Below are 22,367 nucleotides of genomic sequence, written 5' to 3' on the forward strand. Positions count from 1 at the left end.
TATTTATTAATATATCAATCATCATTTTTTTTTAAATGATCAATTCTTATAATTATCATAAGTAGAGAACATATTATTTAGAGTTGCTGAAAATCAAAAAAACGATGAGTGACCTCATATTGATTTAATTTTGATGAAAAACGAGGAAGAAAATGAAATAAATCAACTAATCTTAATGAGATTTTTATCATTATAAAAATAATATTAATTAACTAAATAATTATTTTTTTAAAATAGATAGAAAGTTTGATAGTTCTGAAGTACGTAAATATATATATATAGAAAGTTAGATACATATAAAAATAAATACTTAGATAGTTAGAGGTTGCTAAATAACATGATTGATTTATTAAAAAAGGCACCATAAAAACTATTTTAATAAACATCAATAATCTTGTAATTGGTTTTAGGATGTAGTTTTTGTAAACCTAACTGGGGATTTTTTCCAATTTTCTTATTTGATTACATTATTAGTTTTATTTTCTGATTAGTCTTAGGAAATATCTTCATCATCAAATACTTATGATTTTAATTATTAATTGACTTAATCTTTCATTTTAATTGTTGCTGTAAGTTTCTTTATATTATCTTTATTTTTTGAGTTATTCTCTTTTAGTTTTTCATAGACTTGTTTTAACTTTATATGTTTTTCTTCTAATTGTATTTTATCTTAAAGTAGAAGGTCTTTGCGAACAATATCATTTTTCAATGAAGCGATCTATTCTTAATATTTTTTATTATCATTTAGTACTAATATAGCTTCCTCTTTCATTTTGTTGTATTTTTCTTGCATTTCTTTCACGTAATCATCTTTTCTTTCTATTTCCTGTATTTGCTTTGTTAATTTTCCAATTTAATCTCTTTAATTTTTTATGAGTTTTTCATTCTAAGCTATTTATTCTTCTTTTTTGGCATTATCCTCTTTTAATTAGTCATTGTATTGCTTTAAAAATGCTATTTTATTTAGCTCTTCATTTTTCTACTCAATAGTATTATTTTTAGCCTTTAACTAAGCCTAAAGACTCTTTATTTGTTTTTGAATTTCATCTTTTTCTTCTTAGATTTTATCAGCTCTTTATTTTTCGTTTTGCAAATCTTCTTTACTTTTTTGAATGAAAGCAGATTGTTGTTTAATTTTTTCATCTTTTTCATGTCCTTACTTATTCAAAGAATCTATTTCAGATTGTTTCTACTCTACAAGCTGTTTGTATTACTGAATTTCTGTGAATAGTTTTTCGATATCCTGCTTTTGCACTATAATTTTAGCATGCTCAACTATTGTCTCCAAAGTATACTTATTGCTTGGTTTTACAGCTTTATTAACAGCATTATTTGCATTGTTTACGTTATTTGTTTGATTAGGATTGTAATTTCCTTTATTTTACTGATTTTCAATTTCGTTCTGTTTCTCTGCTAGTTAATCTTTAAGAAGCTATATTTTATTTGACATAGATTTAATCTTTGCTTCTTTTTCAGATACAGTTGGTATTTCCTCTAAATATCTCTCAAACATTTTCAACACTTTAGACTTAACATCAACTTGATCTTTTTTTGCTATAAAAAACTTTATTTTAGCGTTTACCTACTCAATAAATTCTTTGTAATCTTGATTAAATTTGCTTTTCACTATATTTATATGTGTTTAGTAAATCTACTCGCTATCTATCATAATTTGGTGCATTTCTTCGATTTTCTAGTGGATAAATTCAGTTTTTATAAGTATGTGCCAAAAATAAATTAATAAAGAAAGAATAAAGAAAATAAAAATCAATGTAATTTACGATTTAAAGAGCCTCTTTTTCTTAGTAAAGAATTTCGTTGTAGTCTTTTTACTCTGCGAATTGAGATTTTAAAGTTTACAATTATTTCTTTTTAGTTTTGTCATATTAGCTGAGCTGAGCTTCTAAAGTTTTTGATTTTTGCTCTTCTTATATAAGCCTGGCTTTTAAATCTTTACTTTCTTTGATTTGAGCAGCTAAGTCGCTGTTAATTGTTTAGTTTTTATCATGAATTCTTTTGTTTTCGAATGTAAGTAAATCAACTTGCTGAATATAATAAGAAACCTAAGAATTTAAATCATATGATTATCCTGTAGTTTAATTTTCAAGCTCTTGATATTTTTGCTCTAATTCTTTCATAAATTTAATTAAATCTTACTAATACTCTTTGCCTTCTTGAATAGCTTCGTCTTTAAGCTTAATTTAAACAGAGATATTGTCTTTTTATCTTTGTATTTCTTATACGTATTACTTAAGAGCTTCTAGTTCTTCATTTATTTGCTCTTTGTATTATTATTCTCTTTGGGATCTTCTTTTTAACTACTCCATTTCATCTTCAATAGCTTTGTATTTAATTATCTATTATTAGCTTTCTTCATACTTTTGTATAATTTCATTTAACTATCTTTCAAGTTAGAATGCGCTTTCACTGACATCTTTTAGTTACAGACTCAAATCCCTAATTTATTCTCTAGCCAAAATCACTTCTTCTTGCAATTACTAAACATTTCGTGATACTTTTTACTAATTGATATTATCATATGTAACATCTGATGAGTTCACTTTAATTATTGAATAAAAAATTTAAACTTATTTTCTAAAATAAAATTTTTTACGGTGTTTAAGCTCTTGAATTTTTCTTTACAGGTCATCTATTTCATTTTTGTAAAGCATTTCTTTTTCACAAAACTGGGATTAAATAATCTTATAATTTTCTATTTCTTCAAAATACTTTCTTTCAAGTTCCTTAAAAGGTAATTTAAAATTTAATTAATTAATTTCCTTTAAAAATTATTAAAAATATTACTTTGTTCTCAATTCTGAGCTACTTCAGAGTTGATTCGAATAATATTGTCGATTTATCAGATTCGTTAAAGATTTAATCTTCAAACTGCTTTTTCTGTGTTTCAATTTCTTATATTTTCTTTTCAAAATTTTGCTATTTCTTTTTAGTAGTTTTCTCAATTTCATCTTTTTCAGATTTAATATCTTTTAACTCTTTTTACAATTCTTCTATTTTACTTTCTAATCAAAAAAAATTTTACACATAAGTTATTTGAATGATTAATTAATATTTATTATTTTTTACCTTTTTAGCTTAAGGCTTGATTGAGACTCTTAACTTTTTAGCTAAGGTCTTCTTTAGGCTGCAAATTTTTAGATGACTTCTTTTACTTCTCTTTTTATTCTTAAATCTATACCTTGAGAGAATTGATATCTTCATCTTTTTCTTAAATTGTATTTTGTAGCTTTTGCAAGTCTCTCATTTTTCTTTCTATTTCAGCTTTCAAATTTTGTATTTGATCTGCTTGAAGCTGTAGTTCTTCTTGATATTTTTATTATGATTGTTTAAGCTAGTCTTCAAATCTATCTTTAATTTTTTCTATCATAGCTATCCTGCTGTTTACGTTATCTTTGTTTGACGACTAAAGCAAATGCAATTATTAGTTAGCTTACTACAATTGATGATTATAATGCTATATTTGCTAGTTTAATGAGTTTATTTTTTAATTATTATCTATATTTTCTTAAGTCATTTATTTTAATTCTTCATACATATTCTTCATTTCAGTTTTTAAGTTTTTGTATTTCTATTTTTTAGCCTCATACTTCATCTTATATCTGTTAGATTCTATATCTTAGACAACTGGTTACAGGTTTTATTCAGGTTCTTTCTATTCCAATTTCTCCTTTTCAATCTTTTCTTACAATTCTTTTTGATGGGCATCCTACTGCTTTTTAAGATCTTCTAATTTTTATTTTTCATTCTCTTCTAACCTATTTATTTTAAATAGTATTTTTTTAAAAAAAATTATTAATTTTATTCTTGATGTATTTTTTTTTACAGCTTTTATAGGTGATTATACTTTTTAGTCAAATCTTCATTCTATTTTTTATACTATTAAATAAGCTTGCCTTCTTCTGAATAAATATTGAGTTAATTTTATCTGAGCTGTTCAATTTCGTTTTCTAATGATTGAATTCTATTTCTTTAAAATATAATTTTTTTTCTTCTTCAAGTTTCTCAGTTAATAATTTATTGAAATTACCTTTCGTTAGTAGCATTTGCCAATTTAGCTTGATGGAGCTTCTCGAGTAGCATTTCAGCTTCGTTTTTAGCTTAGTAATATCTTTGTTCAGATTCTTCAAATTGTTGCTAGATATAGTCTTTGTCATTTTATAAAAGTTCTGTTTGAAGTAATATCTATTAATTTTTCTTTTTTTCAGCATTAATAATTCCTTTCAAGCTCTCTATTTCGCTTCTATAGTTTTGAATCTTTTCTTCATATTTGAACCTCTATTTATCTAAGGCTTCCTCTATGTTTTAAATTTATTTATTTGACAATAATTAGCTTTGAATATCTTGTGTTTATAAAATCCTTAATCTTTCCTTCAACTCTGAATTTTATTGATTTAAAATAAATAAGTTATCCCTTAAGCTCTATAAATCTCCGTCTTACTGCTTCAATAAGAGATCTTTCTACTTAATAGCATTTTAAAATTATTTCTCTCTATAATCGATTTCTCTTTAATCTCTCTCTTTAATTTAATTAAGGAGAGTTTATATCTCATTGTAATTAGAATTGTTTCTTAAAATATGCTCTATTTTTGAATAATATGAGTCATTTCTTTATATTTTATCTTCTAATCTTTGGATTAAACGATCTTTCTCTTCCAATATCTAATGCAGGGCTCTTTCTTATAACTGGCTACTTCTTAAACTTGCTGTTAATTTAAAAAATAAATACATTAAATTTTGAATAGGAAATTATAATTTTATTTTAATTGCTGTGTATCTTTCTTTAATTTTTACATGCAAAAATTTAAAATTTTTGACACAATATAAATTCAAAAATTTAAAGCAGCACAAATAGTTTTTTGAGAGAACATTTTACTTATTTAAAGCTAAAATATTTTATTATCATTACAAAATAATGAAAAAACTTCATAAATTTAAATTTAAGCATTACTTTTATGAACATCAGGCTCTAATTGATATCTTGATGTATTTGTATCAAAACGTTGCAAAGATTTATGATTAATTTGAATTGATATACGCTTTTCAAACTCTCCTTAGTTTGCAGTAACAAACATAAAATCTTAAAGTTCTAATCTACTAGTAATCTCGCATGGAATCAATTCTATAATAACCTCCTTAATTTCGTTTGGAGCCAAGACAAAGCATTAAGGACTTAAGCGAATCTTTTTGGTATCAAACAATTTAAACTCTACATGCATATCCTTCAACTCAGGATCAGAGTTTTTGATATACATTTTCTCAATCCTCTTTTCATTATCTTCATACTGATCAAAAATAATCTAAAAAGGCTCTATTTCCATATCTTTTTAATATTTTAAAGTTTCTCTGGCACTTCAAATAAATTTATATTGCTAGTGTTTGTTCAGTAAATCTTCAAATTACTTCAAACAAAATTTAAGGTTATATTTTATTAATATCAAAATAAATTCAATTTATGCATGAAATTAACTACTATTTTTTTTCTTCAAAAAAATCCTAATTATTTATCAAATACCAAACAAATTTTCACAGCAAAAAAATATGATTTGATTTGATAAATAAGATTTTTTTTAATTATAAACATAATTTTACTATTTAAATAAATTAGAATCAAGAAATCTTTAGTAAAATAAAAATGATTTTTGAAAAAAAGTTATATTTTTTTCAAAAACGAATAATTGATGTCTAATATTGTATAATAAAAAATATATATATTGAGAATATATAATACTAAATGGTAATAATATGGAAGGAATTAAAAATATTTTTATCAATTAAATCAATGAAATTTAATTTAAAATCAACTCAAGAATATATTTTATGTGCCCAAAGATTAATAAATATTTTTGTTTGTTCTTTCTTACTCTCATTTAGTGAATTAGTAAAATGTAAAAAAAAAATGATTTGGAAGTTTTTAATTATTGTGTTGAAAACAAATATTTCAAAAATACAATTATAAAATATAAAATTTGATAAGTTATTTATATAAGATGCATTTCATAGTAAAATAAAAAAGAATTAATTAATTAATTTATTTATTTAATAATGAATTAATATTCTTATTTGAAAATAAATGATTGATATTCAAAATCAAGATACAGTAAAGTTAAATTATCCAAATCCATTATTCATATTACCCATGTTGCCAAATCCATTAGTCATAGGATTCATCTGTGGGGTATCTTATATTCCTTGAGTGGTAAATCTTTCTTGATTACTTGTGAAATTGAATTATTATAATGAAGGATCTTACTTTTATTGATTTTAGTTTTACTTATTTTTCTTGTTTTGCTTGTTGTTATTTTTATTATTATTTTACTATCCTTGATTATTATTTAAACCGCCCATAGGACTCACCATGTTATTTTATATTGCGTTCATTTACTATTAATTGCCAAAGTTGAATGCGTTTTATGCCTAACCATTCATGGCCATTGCTGGGAAATTAGTATTTCCCATAAAGCCATTATTTTATTAGTTAGGTGTTGCATTTACTTGATTGAAATTAGTCATGTTTTATTATTAATTTTACATTTAGTTTTGTTATTAGAATTAATTTTATTAATTCTTACCCTTGTTAGGATTATTCATGTTCATATTATTATTGTTCATATTAAAACCTTGTTGTTAATTTCCCAAGTTGATTTCTTGTTCTTCTTGTCCTTCTTCGTCATCATCTTCTTCATCCTCTTCTTCAGCTTAGACTTAGTTGTTCTAAATTGGTATTTAAGTGTTAGGTGCTTAATTAAGTTATTTATTATTTTAATCTTTATCCTATCTCTGTAGAACTACTTTTTCATGAACTGGATTTCTGAGTTCAGACTCGCCATGAGCATATCTGCAGCTATCTCCGTTTTAGCAGCTACCTTTAGTAAATCCAACACAGATGGTAGTTTTAAAGAATGAGTTAGTTGAGCGCAATTGTTCAAGACCATGTGCAAATGAACAGTGATTTCCAAGATTGCATTTTCCCTTTGCAAACATTTGGCAGAGCTTGGTCTTCTTAAGATTGGGAGCCTCTTTCAACTCTTCTTAGCTATGAGCATAGACGCATTTGTCTCCTTTTGTGCAGTTTGCATTCAAAAAATAGGGGCAAATTTTAGTTTTGTGGAAAGCATTGTTAGATAATTGCACTTTGTTTTTAAAAATAAAAAATGTGTGGTTATATTATTTCACCTATGATTAAAAAACTTAAATAATTCTATTGAGAATTAATTACATTTGCCTTCGCGATTTTAAATTTGGGGATTGGCTTTCTTGTTAAAAACTTTGGACATTTTAGGGACGAAATTGCTATTTTCCTTGTTGTCCTGTTTACCACCTTTTTTAAAAAAAGGCTTTCCTCCTTTTTTATTTTATTGTTATTGTTATTGTTGTGGAAATTTTCCCATTTGTGTGTAATTTTTTTTATTCTTTTAGTTTGTTTTCTATTGAAAATAATTGGTATAATCTAATTATTTATTATAAATCAAAAAAACAAAATAAATATTAATCACTCTCTCTATTAAATTGAAAAGAACCTCAAAAACCCTCTAATTATATCTTTGAAATCTGTGTGATTTATATTGGGATTACTAATATAATCGCTAGCATTCTGAACAAATTTCCTCTCTTAAGAAAAAATTCAAATTTTACTTTTAATCGCAATTTTAAATTTGAAAATAGATACTACAAATGGTTATATTTTAATAAATATAAATTTATTTGAATTTGAAATAAATTTAAATTAATCTATTATTAACAATCCATTTTACCAAAATATTTTGTACTCACAACTTCTAATAAAAGTCATCATTATTTCACCATTAGAAAGAAAATATTCTTTCTTTTAGATTAATCAAAAACAATATTTTTAAAATCATTTTAAAAATGAAAATAAAATTTAAGCATGCTTTTTTATTGTCCATGTAAATATCTCTAAGATTTCATATAATTTTTTACATAAAATAGAAAATATTCCTAATAAAAATTATGTTTAAGTAAAAGCATAATTTCTAACAAAAATGAGTTTTGTATGTGGTTAATATTGCTCCTAATTTATAAAACAAAAATAATTCTTTACAACATTACTTATTTGAAAAAACTTTGAAAAAATAAGCATAGTGTTAAAAAAATTATCATTTTGCAAGTTTAATATATATATTCTCTATTAAATATGATAAAATAGATCAAAATCTATCATAAAAATATATACTGAAAACACTTACAAATAAATATATAAATTAAAAAACAAATTATCACTAATAAATAAATATAATCAATATTAGATAAAATATTATGTTAATTTATTCTGATCTAAGTATATCACTTACTTTTAATATATAAAATTAAATTGATTAAATTATTGAAAATTATTAAAATAATTTATTTGAAAATATAAAAAGTAAAAAAGCAAGTAATAATAATTTATTTTAAACCAAAAAATAATTTTTTGATGAAGAATAGAATTTTTTTAGAATCAAAAGAATACAATTGAATACAAATAAAATAATTATTTATTTATTTATTTAATATTTTTTCAAAATACAAGTTTGTTTTATAAATACATTATAACAGAATAATTTTTATACTTTTAAATTTTCTTAATTATTTATCATATATATTAGGTTTTAAAATTACATGTTTCAGATTCCTTCTCTAATACGTCTTAATCTCTCCTCAAGACTATCAGTGCCACCTACTTAATTGTTACCACCTTATTGTTGAGGAATATTGGGTTAGAAATTAGGTGGTTGGTTATTGATGGGTTATTGTGGTTATTACTATTGAGGTTAAATATTAAATTAAGGAAGCTAAACTTATGGGAAATTGTATTTTGGTTGGTTTTAGGCATTATCGTTAACAGTAGGATATTGTGGCTATTGGGGAGGTTATTGAGGAGGGAATTGAGGATATTAGGGTTGAGGAGGTTGTTGAGGTGGGAATTATTAAGCAGGGAATTAATTCTAGGGAGGATACTATTATTATTAAGGGAATCCAGATTACTAGGGAGGATATTAATATTAGCCTTATTATGGAGGATACTAACCTTATTAGGGAGGGAATTAACCTTGTTAGGGAGGATATTGTTATCCCGGAACTTCTTAGACTCTAATATTTATATTTAGGTTACCAACTTATTATTATTATCCATATTAGTTAGGATATTAAGCATTCATAGATTGCTATATGTTAGGAACAAAGATAGGGAAATTTTATCCACCGTTTCCACCCATTTAATTTTAAACTGGTGGCTAATCTGAGAATTCGTGACCAACAGTATTGATTTATGAAAGTGTGATACCAGTTTTTTAGCTTAGTTTGATAAAGTAGCTGTTGATATCTGCATCAGAAGGCATTACATTTTCAAAACACTTTTTTAATTAAGGATCGACTTTAGTTTCATCACAGATAGAATTAGGAACTTAAGAGCTTCCAAAGAACATGACCATCATGTTTGTGAATTCCTAAAGGCATGACAAATTTAAGTGTCTAGTACTCCAAATAATTGTTTCAATAAATGGAAGTAATTCCTTAACTGCAGCAGGGTTTCCCTTAGACTCACAAATATGCATACTTCTATCTTTTAAAATGTCGCAGCATCTATTTTATAAAAAAGGAATTAGAATATATTAAGATAAGATTATATATATATATATATATATATATAAGGACGAGCTAAATTTCTTTCTTTCTTTATTTTCTTTTATCTATTTTAATATGTGATTGACTTAAAAATTGTATGATTTGCCAATTATTTAGATGCATGTAAATGCATTTATGTAAATTTTTTCTGGTGAGATTAGTAAAGAAATAAAAATTTTTAATCAGCAATTTATTGAAATTGTAATATTTATTATTATTCAATTTAGTTAAAGTTTAATAGAAACATATTAAATACTCCATTAAATTTTGGCTCCAACATTAAAATTCATAAATTTCAGGAAAAAGTTGTTTTTCTTTATACAATTTGCTTTAAACGCATAAAATTGAATCCTAAGTTTTTGTTTTTAATTCAAACAGAGGATAGCAGAATCTAAAATTTATAATTTGCTGATTTATAGAGTGTTTAATATTTTTAGTTAAAATGATTTAAAATCTCATCCTAATTATAATATTTAATTGAATATTTACCTTATAACGATGTTGCAAGCGTCTATGAAACTAATATCAGAAACTATAGAAGCTGCTTTGTGCTTTTCTTCAACCATAGATCTTGTAGGACTGTTAATCATAACTATAAGTTGTTATTCTTTGGCATTTGCCTATCCCATTCTTCTATCTCTTTGCAATTCCAAATGACCCTTTACTTTCATACATGCTATTTCTAATTTTTACTTTTCCATTCTAGGATTATATTATTTTGGAGGAGGTTGATTGCCCATTTCGTTTTATTTTATTTATTTTATTTATTTATCAAAAAATTAGCTTGAACTTGATTTTTTATTAAAGATATCTATTTTCTTACTTTTTTTTTGTTTATATGAGTTAAGACTATCTTTCTCTTCAAATAACCAAAAATTTTAATAAAATAAAGAAATAGTTGATTGCTATATTATTTTTTTCTTATCAAAAATAGTGTTTTAAACATAAAAGGGACGCTAATATTCATCAATAGCAAAAATTGATGAAATCAAATAAAAAACACAAGAAATAATTAAATATTGTTTTGATTTTATCATTTTAATTTAATTGTCTATTCTTAATTTTTGAAAATTAATTTAGAGTTAATTAATACTTTAAACATATTAACTTTAAGATAAAATTTTGAAATCACCTTTATCAGGATTTAATAACTTTCTGATTGGGAAGAAAATATAATTTAAAATTTAAAATAATCATTAAAGTAGAACAGTTTGAACCTTTTAATTATATAAATTTATAATTGACTATCACATTTTTCAAAAAGAACATTTGCTCACTTATTTTATTTTTCTTGAAATTAACCAAATATGTATTTTCTTAACTATCCACACTCATATTTCTCCTTAAAATTATTTTTTAATCTAAAATTAATTTAATTTCATAAAAGCCTTAAATTTTTTTGCTTTCAAACTCAAAAGATAATATTATTTTTTCAACAAACTTTACAAATTTATATTAAATTTAACTTTATTTGAATTAAATTAAGAAAATTTATTTCATAATTAAAGAATATCATTTATAATATATTTTATCACAATTTTAGTAGTTATTAAAATTATTTTCTAGCAGAAAGGTGATGTTTTAACAATTATTAACTAAAAAGTTTAAAAGATATTCAAAATAAAAAAATAATTTTTAAAATACAAGGAATAATTATTAGTTTGTTTTTAACAATACTTGGAATCCTAAAAAGCAAATTAATTTTTGTAAAGATAACTTTATTATTGAAATCGACAATAATTTAATAATTGTTTAATCATAGATTTTTAAAGTTGGCTACTTTACTGATAAAATCAAATCAATAATCAAAGCATATTTTATTATTAGAATTTTATTAAGTATAAACTATCTAAACATTTTTTTCCAAAATTTTAAGTAAAAATAATATTAATAAAATTTATCTCAAAGTTTTAAAAAGTTTCATTTTTATTTAACTATGTTGAAGATTAAATAGTATTTTAGAATACTTGACAAATAATGATATAATTTACTTTTATAAATTAAAATTATAATCTTAACTTAAGGTAGTATTATACATTTTCAATTTGTATTTTTTTATGAAAAATAAAAATATTAATATTGTCTTTTCGATTTTATTAAGAAGAATTTTTCTCACAAACCACATTGTTTTTATTTCAATTAATTATCAAAAATTTAACTATGTTGTGTTTATTTCATATTTTTTAAAGTTTTTAAATATATAGTTTTTTTTTTTTGCTAAGGCTCAAAATTTAAAAAAATCATATTTTTAAGTCGATATATTAAAATTAATAAATTAATAAATATATTTCAATTCTAAAATTAATTGTAAGGGCTTTCAAATTTAGCAGCTAAACCAAATTCGAATTGAGAGTTTTAATTTACAAAAACCTTTTATAAATCTTAAATTTTTATAGTTATTTAAAAAAATTAGTATATAGAAATAACATAATATCAAAGAAGAAAAATTTAATAAATAACAATATCTCAACTATACTTATCACTACTTTATTTACTATCTTAAAGTTTATTAGATTAAACTGTGCTATTTTTATTAACAGGAGACTTAACTTACAGAATAGAATTAAAAGTATAGACTTTATTTTATTCTTATTCTTCTTAAGAAAAAAATATGCTTTAACTTGTTTAATTATTATTACCCTATCTACCAGAAAGCACCTATATTTTTATATCTTATATACTATTCCTCTAAGTATTGCCTAAAATAATAGATTCGATTTATTTAGGCTAGTTTAACTTGGATATAACATGATTAAAATCGTATATCTTATAATTTTGCTAATCATTCTCTTCATTAGGTATTATTACTTTTGAAGCTTCAACTTTTTCTGCATTATTTAAATTTTTATTCATGTTTATCATACAAATACCATCTTCAATGTTTAGATTGTTGGTTGAGATTTATTTTGCTAAATTATTGTTAGATCTGCTAGGGGTTGAGTCTAAATCGCTGCAATATCTGCTTAAATAAGAAGTATCACCTTAAGGCCTTTTGGTAACACAGTAAGTAGATTTGTTATTAAATTTTTTGATACTATTTAATTCTGATTTTTCAAGTATACAATCAGTAAAAGGAATAGATTCTATTCTATTAGTATTTAATGTTAATTTTTTATTAGGACTTTTAATTTCTGTCTCATTTTTCGCTTACTAGCTCAATACAAATTCATTATCTAAAATTTTATTAAATTAATTATTTGTTAAAATTTATTTTATTTTTAAAATAAATATTTTTTTTAATGATGAATTGATTGAAAAATGTTATAATAAAATAAAATTACATGATTAAAAGTTATTGTTTTCTAAGCTATTGAAAGCTGCAGCGATGAAAGATTTCTTTTAAGATTAAGCTTAATTGATTTAAGTCAAGGTAATTTTTAAGTTTTTATATAAAAAGCGCCACTTTCTGAGTGAATTATTATTTTAAAATTTACTCTTGAAGAAAAATTTATAAACAATTTCTGGAAAAATACTTTAAAAGCACTTTTTAAGCTTCATATTTATTGTGCTTTTTTGAGTATTTAATTTAATCCTGAGAATCAATAGGATTAAATAAGCCATGAAAGTATAATGAATAACTGCTGTAAAATACTAAAATGTATCTATTTAAAGAGTTTGGTAAAGAGAAAAAAAGATAATACAAGGAATAGTTATGCAGTAAGAAAATATTTCAAGTCTGTTTATAAACTTATTTTCGAATGGCTGTACTTTAATTAGTATAATTATGTAAATAAAAGCAAGTACCAAATAAAAGGATGTGATTTGTGTTAACACTTCGCTCAGTAGAGTAGACAACAAGACAAAAATAATTTTAAAGTAAATTCTAATAAATTCCCAATAGTAGTAATTTGTTTTATATTCTAAATAGAAGTATCCAAACATGTATTTTGTTGTGCAATAATTTAGCTTTTTTGTGTCTCTTCCTTTTTTGTAGCGGAATATCAATAAAATAATGGATGGTGAAAGAAGCCAAAATATCAAATTAGGTAATATAAAATATAGACTAAAGAGCTTGTACTATTTATCATCACATGAAATTAGCTAATTAATTTACTGATATGACTTTGTTCCAATTTTTCTACAAGAGATTGCTTTTGTAAAAAATCCTATTGTATCTGGTTAGAAGAATAGAAAAGCTACTATAATCATAATGTATTTGTGATAATATGATACTCTCCATATCTTAAAGAACCTCAATACTGTTAAGACCAAAAAAAGTATAATGACAAGTGTAATTGGAAAGATGCACATACTGTACGCTCTAATTCTTTCAATTCCTATATTGCTAGCACCTCCACTGCCATACAAGCAAACACTGCTTACAACTATTTAGCTACCAGGCTTGCCGGTTGTGTTAGGAACAATGCTTAAAAACTGGGGTGCTATGTTAATATTTTGGCTATACAGTAGGGTAGAAATTTATATGTAATTAATTAAAATTTTCATAAAGAAAGTCGATTGATCCATTGTGCAGCTATTAGAAAAGGGAAGAAATTTTAAAAATCTTGAATAGTAGCATGTGGAGTGATATATGTATCTATCCATGAAAAATAATGTGGAGACAAATAAATAAATAAGCAAGACTATTATGGAGATTACCAAGAAAGTTATTTGAGTTTCAAATGAGCTACATTACTAGCATTGAAAGTTTTACATAGATTAGGTGTATCTTTTACCATTCCAAATCACTCCTGTTGCATCACAGGATTCACAGAGTGGACCTATATAGCCTTCGATGCATCCATCTTTGCTATTTGCATCTTATTCATTACAAATTTATGGATTGAAGGAATTACATTCAATAATTTCATCAGAACTGTTGCTACTTCTCCAAAATCCTTTTTAAAGTGTGATATTATTGGATTGACATTAAAAGGCCTCTTGGGGACATTTTTTACATGCTTGAAAAGCTTAATAAGAATTATCTTTTAATTAATTAAGCGCTTCTTAAGAATATTCAGTCATAGGATCTATGAATGAGTACGTTCCATATGAACATTCTTAACATGTTATCATTTAAATCAGACTAATTGAATTATTCTAGTTAACATAATTTTTTGATTAATACTCTAAAACTTCTCCTTATAAGCAAGCTCTGAACTTTAAATTTATACTGATAGAGCTGGAATAGTTTATAAGTTAGTAATTAATTAGTACCATAGCTTAAGCCTAAGTATAAAGAGGCTGAGAAGAAACAACTAGAGAAGTGAATTGAAACATGGATAAATCAAAATTATATTGTTTAATGCTAACTATTGTTTAGCCTTTTATGTCTAGTATGTTGTTAAGGTTACTTTTTTCACTGTTGAATTCTAGTAAATATGAATCAAGCTCATTCTTAATGTCTTAACTGTATAGGTTATTTAAATATTTCGTTTGATTAACTTTTAACTGACTACCTTAATTATCAATTAATTATATAAACATATTTATTTATCCACCACTTTAAATATTTTGTATTGAAGCTTTGTTGCTGCTATTGATAATTGACCCCTAGTAAACCAATTTTAGATCAATTTCTTCAAATTTCTGACCAATTTACAAAACTTTATCAGAGTAGAAAATTGATATGCTATCCAATAGATCTCCAATGTTATCACCATATAATTCAGCTGTGTTATACTTCATTTGACATAGTATTTAGTATTTTAATGAAGTAGCCATGTTTTGATTAAATATTCTGATTCCTCCTCCGATTATTGCTTGGCTTGAATTAATAGAGCTTAATGAATCTATTTATAACATGTTAACATCCTCCAAGTAAATACTACCTCCACTTGATTGAACAATGTTTTTGTCAAAATGTGAATTCAATATATAAAGATAATTATTAATTTTAGTTATTTGCAAAGCACCTCCTTTAATTCCTTAATTTAAGAAGAACTAGCTGTTGCTAAAAACTACAGTTATAGAATTTTTTACCAAAATATTGGCTTTATTATATTTAAACACCAGAGAATCAACTTAAATGATAGATGATTATAAATTTAAAAGATTTAATTGCTAATTAGATATGAATGTAAATGTATTGCTATAGATCGAACTGTTTACAAATTTTATCTCATCTTTTTGTAAATAAATAATTTATCCATTTTGATAAAAATTATTTGAAGTAGAAAAGGCAAAAATATTTTGATTTTCAAAAATATTTATTAAATTTAAATTAATTGTGTTTATTCCAATTAAATCAAAAGCATAAGAGTTTTGGTTTTAGTTATTATTAACACTTTTGCATTTAGAGATAGTCAGATTATATATTTCTAAATAATCTACCTAAAAAATCTAAAAAATACTGTCAAATTAGCTATTTTAGATAGTTAAGCTGTTTATTGTTAGATTTGTAACTTAATTTGCAATTAAAAATTTTCCTTAGAAATTTATGAAATTAAGGTTATCAATGATAAAATTTTATATTACCACATTATTTGTATTTTATATGAATATAAACGCGCTATCTTGACTATTAGAGCTTAATATTCTAGAAGAACCTCCTGTTATGTTAACATTTTATACTTATATATTTTGTAAACTTACTAAATTTTTATCTTTGAAAAATAAAGTAGTTTAATCTGTAATATTTTGTTGTTATATCAAGATGTCCTACAATATTATTCTACTTGAGTTAGTATTAGAGCTGATTTATTAGCCTTATTCTATAAATTAAAAGTCAAATCCTTGCAATTAAACGTCAAAATTTATGTTGTTAAAAGAGTTTATCCTAATATTTAATTAATTATTTGTACTTGACTAAGGCCTCATCACAACCGATGTCTAGCTTTAATTAATCGAATACATAGATCTAATTTCATTATAAATTAAAACTTAAAGAGAGTAGTGCAAATTAGGATTATTTGGGTCATAAATATTTTTGTATTAGTTTTGCAAATTAGCTTAGTTCGAAAACAAAAGTTGACTGTAACAACGTTTTTGGTTTTTGTTTATTGACACCAGTTAGTTTTATAAAAGACTCAGTGAGAATCTCTTTTCAAAAACAGAGTTTTAAGATGTCCCGATAAGTAATAGCTAGTTTGAAAGAGTATTTATTCCTGAGTATATCAAAAAAGGATTTGAAAGAGTTATTGTGTCTTGCAATATAACCAGATTTTATGTTTTATCAATTAGAAGAATTTCTATGCGAGTAGCAAAAACTGAAACTAAGATATTTTAATTAATGAGTCTTAAATCTGTAATTTGGTCCTTTCTATAATATCTCCTAGCTTTTGCTATATATGAATAGTCTTAACTATCATGAATATTTATTTAAAAAGAGCAATAGAGAATAATAAAATCACTACTCAATATTATTTGCTTCCACTAATCATCAGGAAAGATTAAATATTAAATAAATTAAAAATTTTAGATATTCCAAACTCCTACTTTTTTTTCTGCATAGAAATTTACAAAGAACCTCTAATTAGTTAGATCTACCTTTACTAATTAAATACTTTTTGTTATCAATGATCCGTTTTCTTAAGTTATTTGTTTATTTATTGTGTCCATAAATTATTATTATTAAGTGATTACTAAATCTTATGTGCTTATCATAGTAGCTCCTCCATTTTTATCAACACTGACAAATATACCTTCGCTAAACTAATAAAGGTATTATATTTGAATCTGTTGTTTTAAGCTTAAACTGTTGAATGTTTAAGACATCAAATTGTAGCTGAAAATTTTGCCTGTCTATGTCCCTACGAGCAAGATCCAGATTGGACCATTGGATGAACCAGTAACAAGCTTTGCAGTTATAACATCAGCCAGATCAAGTTGTGTTGAAAAGATTTCTTAATTCTTAAAAAAGTCAAAATCTACTATTTTGTTATCAATAGTGTTTATAATCAGTTTAGTTTAGTCTTCAAGCAATAGTCCTTTAAAAGAATATTACTAGAGTATCAGCAGTGCATTCTATTCCTAAACCATATCTTGGTAGTTATTAAAGACTAAAATGCTGAATTAATAAAATATTATATAAAGTATCTTGCTTTGTTACTAAATAGTCTGCATATAAATAATCTCTTAACTGAATTGGCAAAAATAAGTTACTTAATAATTTTAGTAAAAATATACAGTATTATAGTAATCTGCTATTAAAAATGCTGTATTTTAGTTATTCTGTGAACTCTAGTTTAATTGGAAATAGTGTTTGTATGGTTTACTGATAAACTATTTTGATGGTCTAGTGTGCAAATTATAATTAAGCTTCCATGTTTTAATACCATTATGAACAAGAATTGTGTTTGTAATGAAATCAATTATAAAATCGACAGGTTTTGGTTGTTAAAATTGCTATATCTCTTCAATTGAAAATGTGTTATCAATACCCAGAGAATTTGTAATGATGTTTTAGCTATTTCCATAGCTATCAAAATAATTTACCATAGAACTATCTTAGTCATAAATAGCTTTCACTATCTATCCTAAACCAACTTGATCATAAGTGTTCACCATATAACCATTCTGTTAGAAATTCGTAGTACTCAAAAATATAATTTAACCACTTCTTATATCTGAGCAATAGAACCCTATTTATTAAATATCGGGTAAGTAAACCATGCCATATAATGTTCCTCCTGGAGCTACAAAACTAGATAGTTGCTAAAAAGACAACCTATTAAACATGTATGCCACTGTATTAAATAAAATTAAAAATAGATTAATTTATTTATTTATTTAAAATTAAATTTGCTCAGAAACTCTTCTTAAGATATTTAAACCTATCAAACTTATTAATGTAAAATAAAAAGTTTAAGTGAAATGAATTTACTTGAAGAAGTTTAGGCCACAAAAAAGGAATCACAGTAGGTAATTGATTTAATATTTTAAGAAATTTAGTTTACAGATTGCAAAAGTGTGCCTTTATAAGAATAAGAATAAATAGAAGAACTAAAAATTATAATAAATTAATTGGCTGTGTCGAGTATGATATTGAAAGAGTTAAGATTTGTTAATATGGAAGAAACTTATTTAAGCAGAGCTTTATTGTAAATTACTAATCTTTAGCTTGAAACTCTACACGCAAATATTTCTTATGTAAATTGGCAGTTAGCGAAGTTAGTCAGAGTTTAGTCATTCCCAGAAATGACTGTCCTTGTATTTAAATCCATTGAAGATTTTAAGATCTTATCCCCATAGATTATAATATGGTATTGCGCTTCATCCATATAAAATCCATTTATATACTACAATTCACTTGTTAAATTTATTGTATAGGAAACCATATTTGAGTTAAAATTTCTTATTATTAATTCCTTTTATATAAAAGCAATAACAAGGTTATGCTATTCTGATATGTAAAACCCTTAAATACTTTGTATTGTCGGATTTCCAATAGTTGAAGGTAAACTCAAAGTTTCTAATAGAATATCTGTATATATAGAATAGCAATGGACTTAGCTATTAATAATAAAATATTTTCCTATTTAAGCACTAAATTATATAAACTAAATTTTATCAGTTGTATTTATATTTTAGCTATATACTACTTGCATCTCATTTAATTAGTTGTTCGGAGTTGGCTAAACTCTTACTTATCCACTTAAATTTCCTGATAAAATTAATGATTATTAACTGTCTGTTATAGCACTAAGAAGAGTTTGCTATGTAGAAAAAGTAAAATGAGCGAAGGCAGCATTCAATATATTTAAAGAAGGAACCCAAAATACTTAAACTGTGATAGCCGTATTCTATGCGGAAATAGCATTTGTTAAAACAAATGTTTATTAACCTAAATTATTAGTTTTTGTCTTAAATTAGACAAAAAATCCAGCCACAAATAGTTATCCTACTTGCGTTTGTTAGTTTTTTTAGCTATCAAATATGATTAAAGTAAATTAATTGATTTAAGTAGAATTAGTTATATAAATTGTAAAAATATAGTATTGCATGTATTTATCTATGAATAAAACTGCCCCTAAAGTTATGCGGAAAGCATTCACAATATTTAACTAGTTATCAAGAATTTTAACAAATCCAAGATAATCAAATAACACAATTCTAAAACCTATTTAATAAATAATTATCATTATTTTACATTTCTAGCTTACTTAATATTAAAATAAAATACGAAGGAATTTTTTTTAATAACTTTTTAATTAATCAAAATCCATCAAAATAAAAAATCAAAATATTATCAAATAAATCTTTCCTTAAAATATTTATACCTTCGTTTACATTTATTTCTTTTAAATTATGGAAAAAATAAAACGCAAAAATTTTTAAGTTTTAATAAAAATATTTTACTTTATTAGTCTAAATTAAATATTTTAATGGAGTAAATTGGTATTTTATTGGCATAATAAGAAAGATAAGTTCCATTTATTATCTAAGTGGTTACATCGAAATTGTAAACTAAAATTTCAGATAGCTTTGTTTACACAACTATCAAGTCTGCTTATGGAACAAATATACTCTGCATATTCGCAAATTATGATGGATACAGCGCTTTTTATGATTTAGCAACAATTGTATTATAAGAACTCAAAATCAAAGCACTTGCATCACAGAATATGTAAATATAGTTGCTTGTTGAAGCTATTAATGAATAAGTAGTAGCTGATAAAATAGGATAAGATTTTGTTTGCAGGATATTTAATGAATTGGTAATTAAAACTTCAAAGGCAAATTTAGCTACTATGAAGGAATTGCCAAATTAAGCAATATCTAAACATGGATAAGGTCTTTTAATAGAAAGTATGTATTGAGGATCTAGAGGATCAACTGCTTACCATAGTATTAATTTACCTTCAATGGAACAACTGGCGATAATTCCAATATTCTCTAAGTAGACAATTTTAGATATTGCTTTTTCGTTTGCAAATATTTTGTCTTAAAAATCCCTAATAAAAAGAAAGGGCTAATCAGCAGAAGGAATGACGACTTATATGTCATAAGAAGTTAAGATTACTTATTAAAAATTAAGTTAGCCTACTAATTCTTAAAGACTGTATATAGAGAAAGGAGGATTTAACTTAATATTGAAGGATTATTCTTGCTAGATATTTAAGCTGATCTATTATTAACAAAGATACGAATTAATCTTATGGATAAAAACAGTACTATTTTATGTGATCGAATATAAGTAAAGGAAGTTTTATTTAATCACAGGTTTGAAATCAATTATTTAGTTCGAGATAATCACTTAAAAAAAGACTTCTAAATAATTATTTGGCAGTATCTAATATGCTACTAGTTTTTGACTAGAAAGCAGAATTATTATTAACTGAATATTAGTATTATTATTACAAAAATCTAAACTAACTGAATGCATTTTTAACGGAAATGAATTATCTAAGGTTGGAATGCTTTTGCATTAATAGTTTCCATCTACTTAAAAAGATGTAAAAATTGAGGTCGTATTTTGAAAAATCATATAAAAGAAATATTGTTCTTGTTGAGTATTCGAAAAAGAATCTATGATTGTTCCTTAAATATTATCGCAAAAGTAATCTAAACTGAGAATTAAATTTGGTTAATTAAATGTGTTTGTAACGTAACCTAATTTAATTTTGAAGTCGTTTGTCCTTTGTATTATTATAAAATTGTAAAAAGTTAAAAGCATTTCGAACTAAGATGGGACAGGAATAGTAGCTAATGACTCACTGTCTTATTCACTCTGCTAAACTAAACTTACAAATATGTTGGTGCCTGCACTGTCAAAAGTGCAAATGAGGTATTTTTAAGAGTCAATAGCTCTGAATATTTTACTTGAAGATTTTATATCTCCATCAATTATTTTCATGTAAAACTATACTTAAGAAAGATATTGATCCCACAATAGAAGTTAAGAAGAGGAAATATTAAAAAGGAACAGCTAGTTGTCAATAACATTTAGGGTAGAGATGCCGCTATCAAAAGAGAATGTTTTAATAAAAGTACCCTTTAAACTGTCAATAGCATTTAAAAAGGTGTCATACACAAGGTAAAGTAGATTATCATTAGGACTAAATATCACATATTGTACATTCTTGCCTTGATTTGTTTAGAAGTTCTAAATAAATGTTTAAGTGCACATATAGCTAATATCGCATATATTTGTATAATCATTGGCTATTTGGTTTTAAGGACAGATGGATAAACATTAAGCTGATTGTACATTTGAGCTGAGCGACTAGAGCTAATAGTATTATTTATTCTCTCCACAAACAGTACTTCTACATTATTAATCTTAAGTTAGTGTGAATTAGTCTGAGCAACTATTACATACACACTAGCTTGTCAATGGTTAATACTGCGAATCTAAACATCCAACAATTGAGCACGTCTAATTATATACTTATTTAAATAGTGTGATCAATAAAATAATTATATGAAATTTAATTGTAATTTTTTGCATCGTTTTTTTATTTATTTATTCAGCTTTTTGCTTTGAAATTTTATATTATTAATAATAAATAAATAATTAATTAAATACATAAGTCTTTTATCTAAAATTAGCTAAATAAATAATAAAATAATCTCTTCATTTTAATGAGAAAATATAATTTTTTATGGTTTTAACAAACAACGTATAAGTACATAAAGAGGTCAATTAAATTAAATTTTTATTACTCCTCTAAATAAAAATAATAAATTATTAACTAGAAAATAAATGAACCCTATCTAATAATATTATGATTACTTATTTTTAAACATTTGATGTAATATTAATAAAAAACTCAATAATGATATGGTAGGTTATTGATTTTATTAGATCTCAAAATTTAACTTTTAATAATTAATTAATTGGT

General features: G+C 24.1%; 4 protein-coding genes across 4 annotated transcripts; all 4 read right to left on the reverse strand. All coding sequences in view use genetic code 6, as the record gives it.

Annotated features, from left to right (window-relative positions):
• Positions 1-113: 113 nt before the first annotated feature.
• TTHERM_00460530 (hypothetical protein) lies at positions 114-5,476 on the reverse strand. The gene is made up of 8 exons (XM_001018749.2): positions 4,970-5,476; positions 4,049-4,724; positions 3,845-3,988; positions 3,088-3,776; positions 2,806-3,023; positions 2,615-2,744; positions 1,782-2,560; positions 114-1,693 (listed from the first exon to the last, which is right to left on the reverse strand). The coding sequence occupies exons 1-8, from the start codon at positions 5,337-5,339 to the stop codon at positions 386-388; spliced, it is 4,314 nt and encodes a 1,437-aa protein (XP_001018749.2). The 5' UTR covers positions 5,340-5,476; the 3' UTR covers positions 114-385.
• Positions 5,477-6,108: 632 nt separating this feature from the next.
• Positions 6,109-7,463, reverse strand: TTHERM_000460539 (zinc finger C-x8-C-x5-C-x3-H type protein; the record flags this gene model as incomplete). The annotated part of the gene is made up of 2 exons (XM_012798276.1): positions 7,238-7,463; positions 6,109-7,151 (listed from the first exon to the last, which is right to left on the reverse strand). The coding sequence occupies exons 1-2, from the start codon at positions 7,407-7,409 to the stop codon at positions 6,109-6,111; spliced, it is 1,215 nt and encodes a 404-aa protein (XP_012653730.1). The 5' UTR covers positions 7,410-7,463.
• A 1,179-nt stretch (positions 7,464-8,642) lies between these two features.
• TTHERM_00460540 (regulator of Vps4 activity in the MVB pathway protein) lies at positions 8,643-10,481 on the reverse strand (the record flags this gene model as incomplete). Its single annotated transcript, XM_001018750.2, has 2 exons — positions 10,132-10,481; positions 8,643-9,600 (listed from the first exon to the last, which is right to left on the reverse strand). The coding sequence occupies exons 1-2, from the start codon at positions 10,380-10,382 to the stop codon at positions 8,643-8,645; spliced, it is 1,209 nt and encodes a 402-aa protein (XP_001018750.1). The 5' UTR covers positions 10,383-10,481.
• Positions 10,482-12,108: 1,627 nt separating this feature from the next.
• Positions 12,109-21,973, reverse strand: TTHERM_00460550 (transmembrane protein, putative; the record flags this gene model as incomplete). Its single annotated transcript, XM_001018751.2, has 4 exons — positions 12,109-12,815; positions 12,924-18,269; positions 18,407-19,642; positions 19,882-21,973. 4 exons carry the CDS (start codon positions 21,971-21,973, stop codon positions 12,109-12,111), a joined length of 9,381 nt encoding a protein of 3,126 aa, XP_001018751.2.
• Positions 21,974-22,367: the final 394 nt, after the last annotated feature.

This window comes from Tetrahymena thermophila (genome assembly GCF_000189635.1).
Source record: "Tetrahymena thermophila SB210 genomic scaffold scf_8254593, whole genome shotgun sequence".
In the NCBI taxonomy this organism is placed as follows: Eukaryota; Ciliophora; class Oligohymenophorea; order Hymenostomatida; family Tetrahymenidae; genus Tetrahymena; species Tetrahymena thermophila.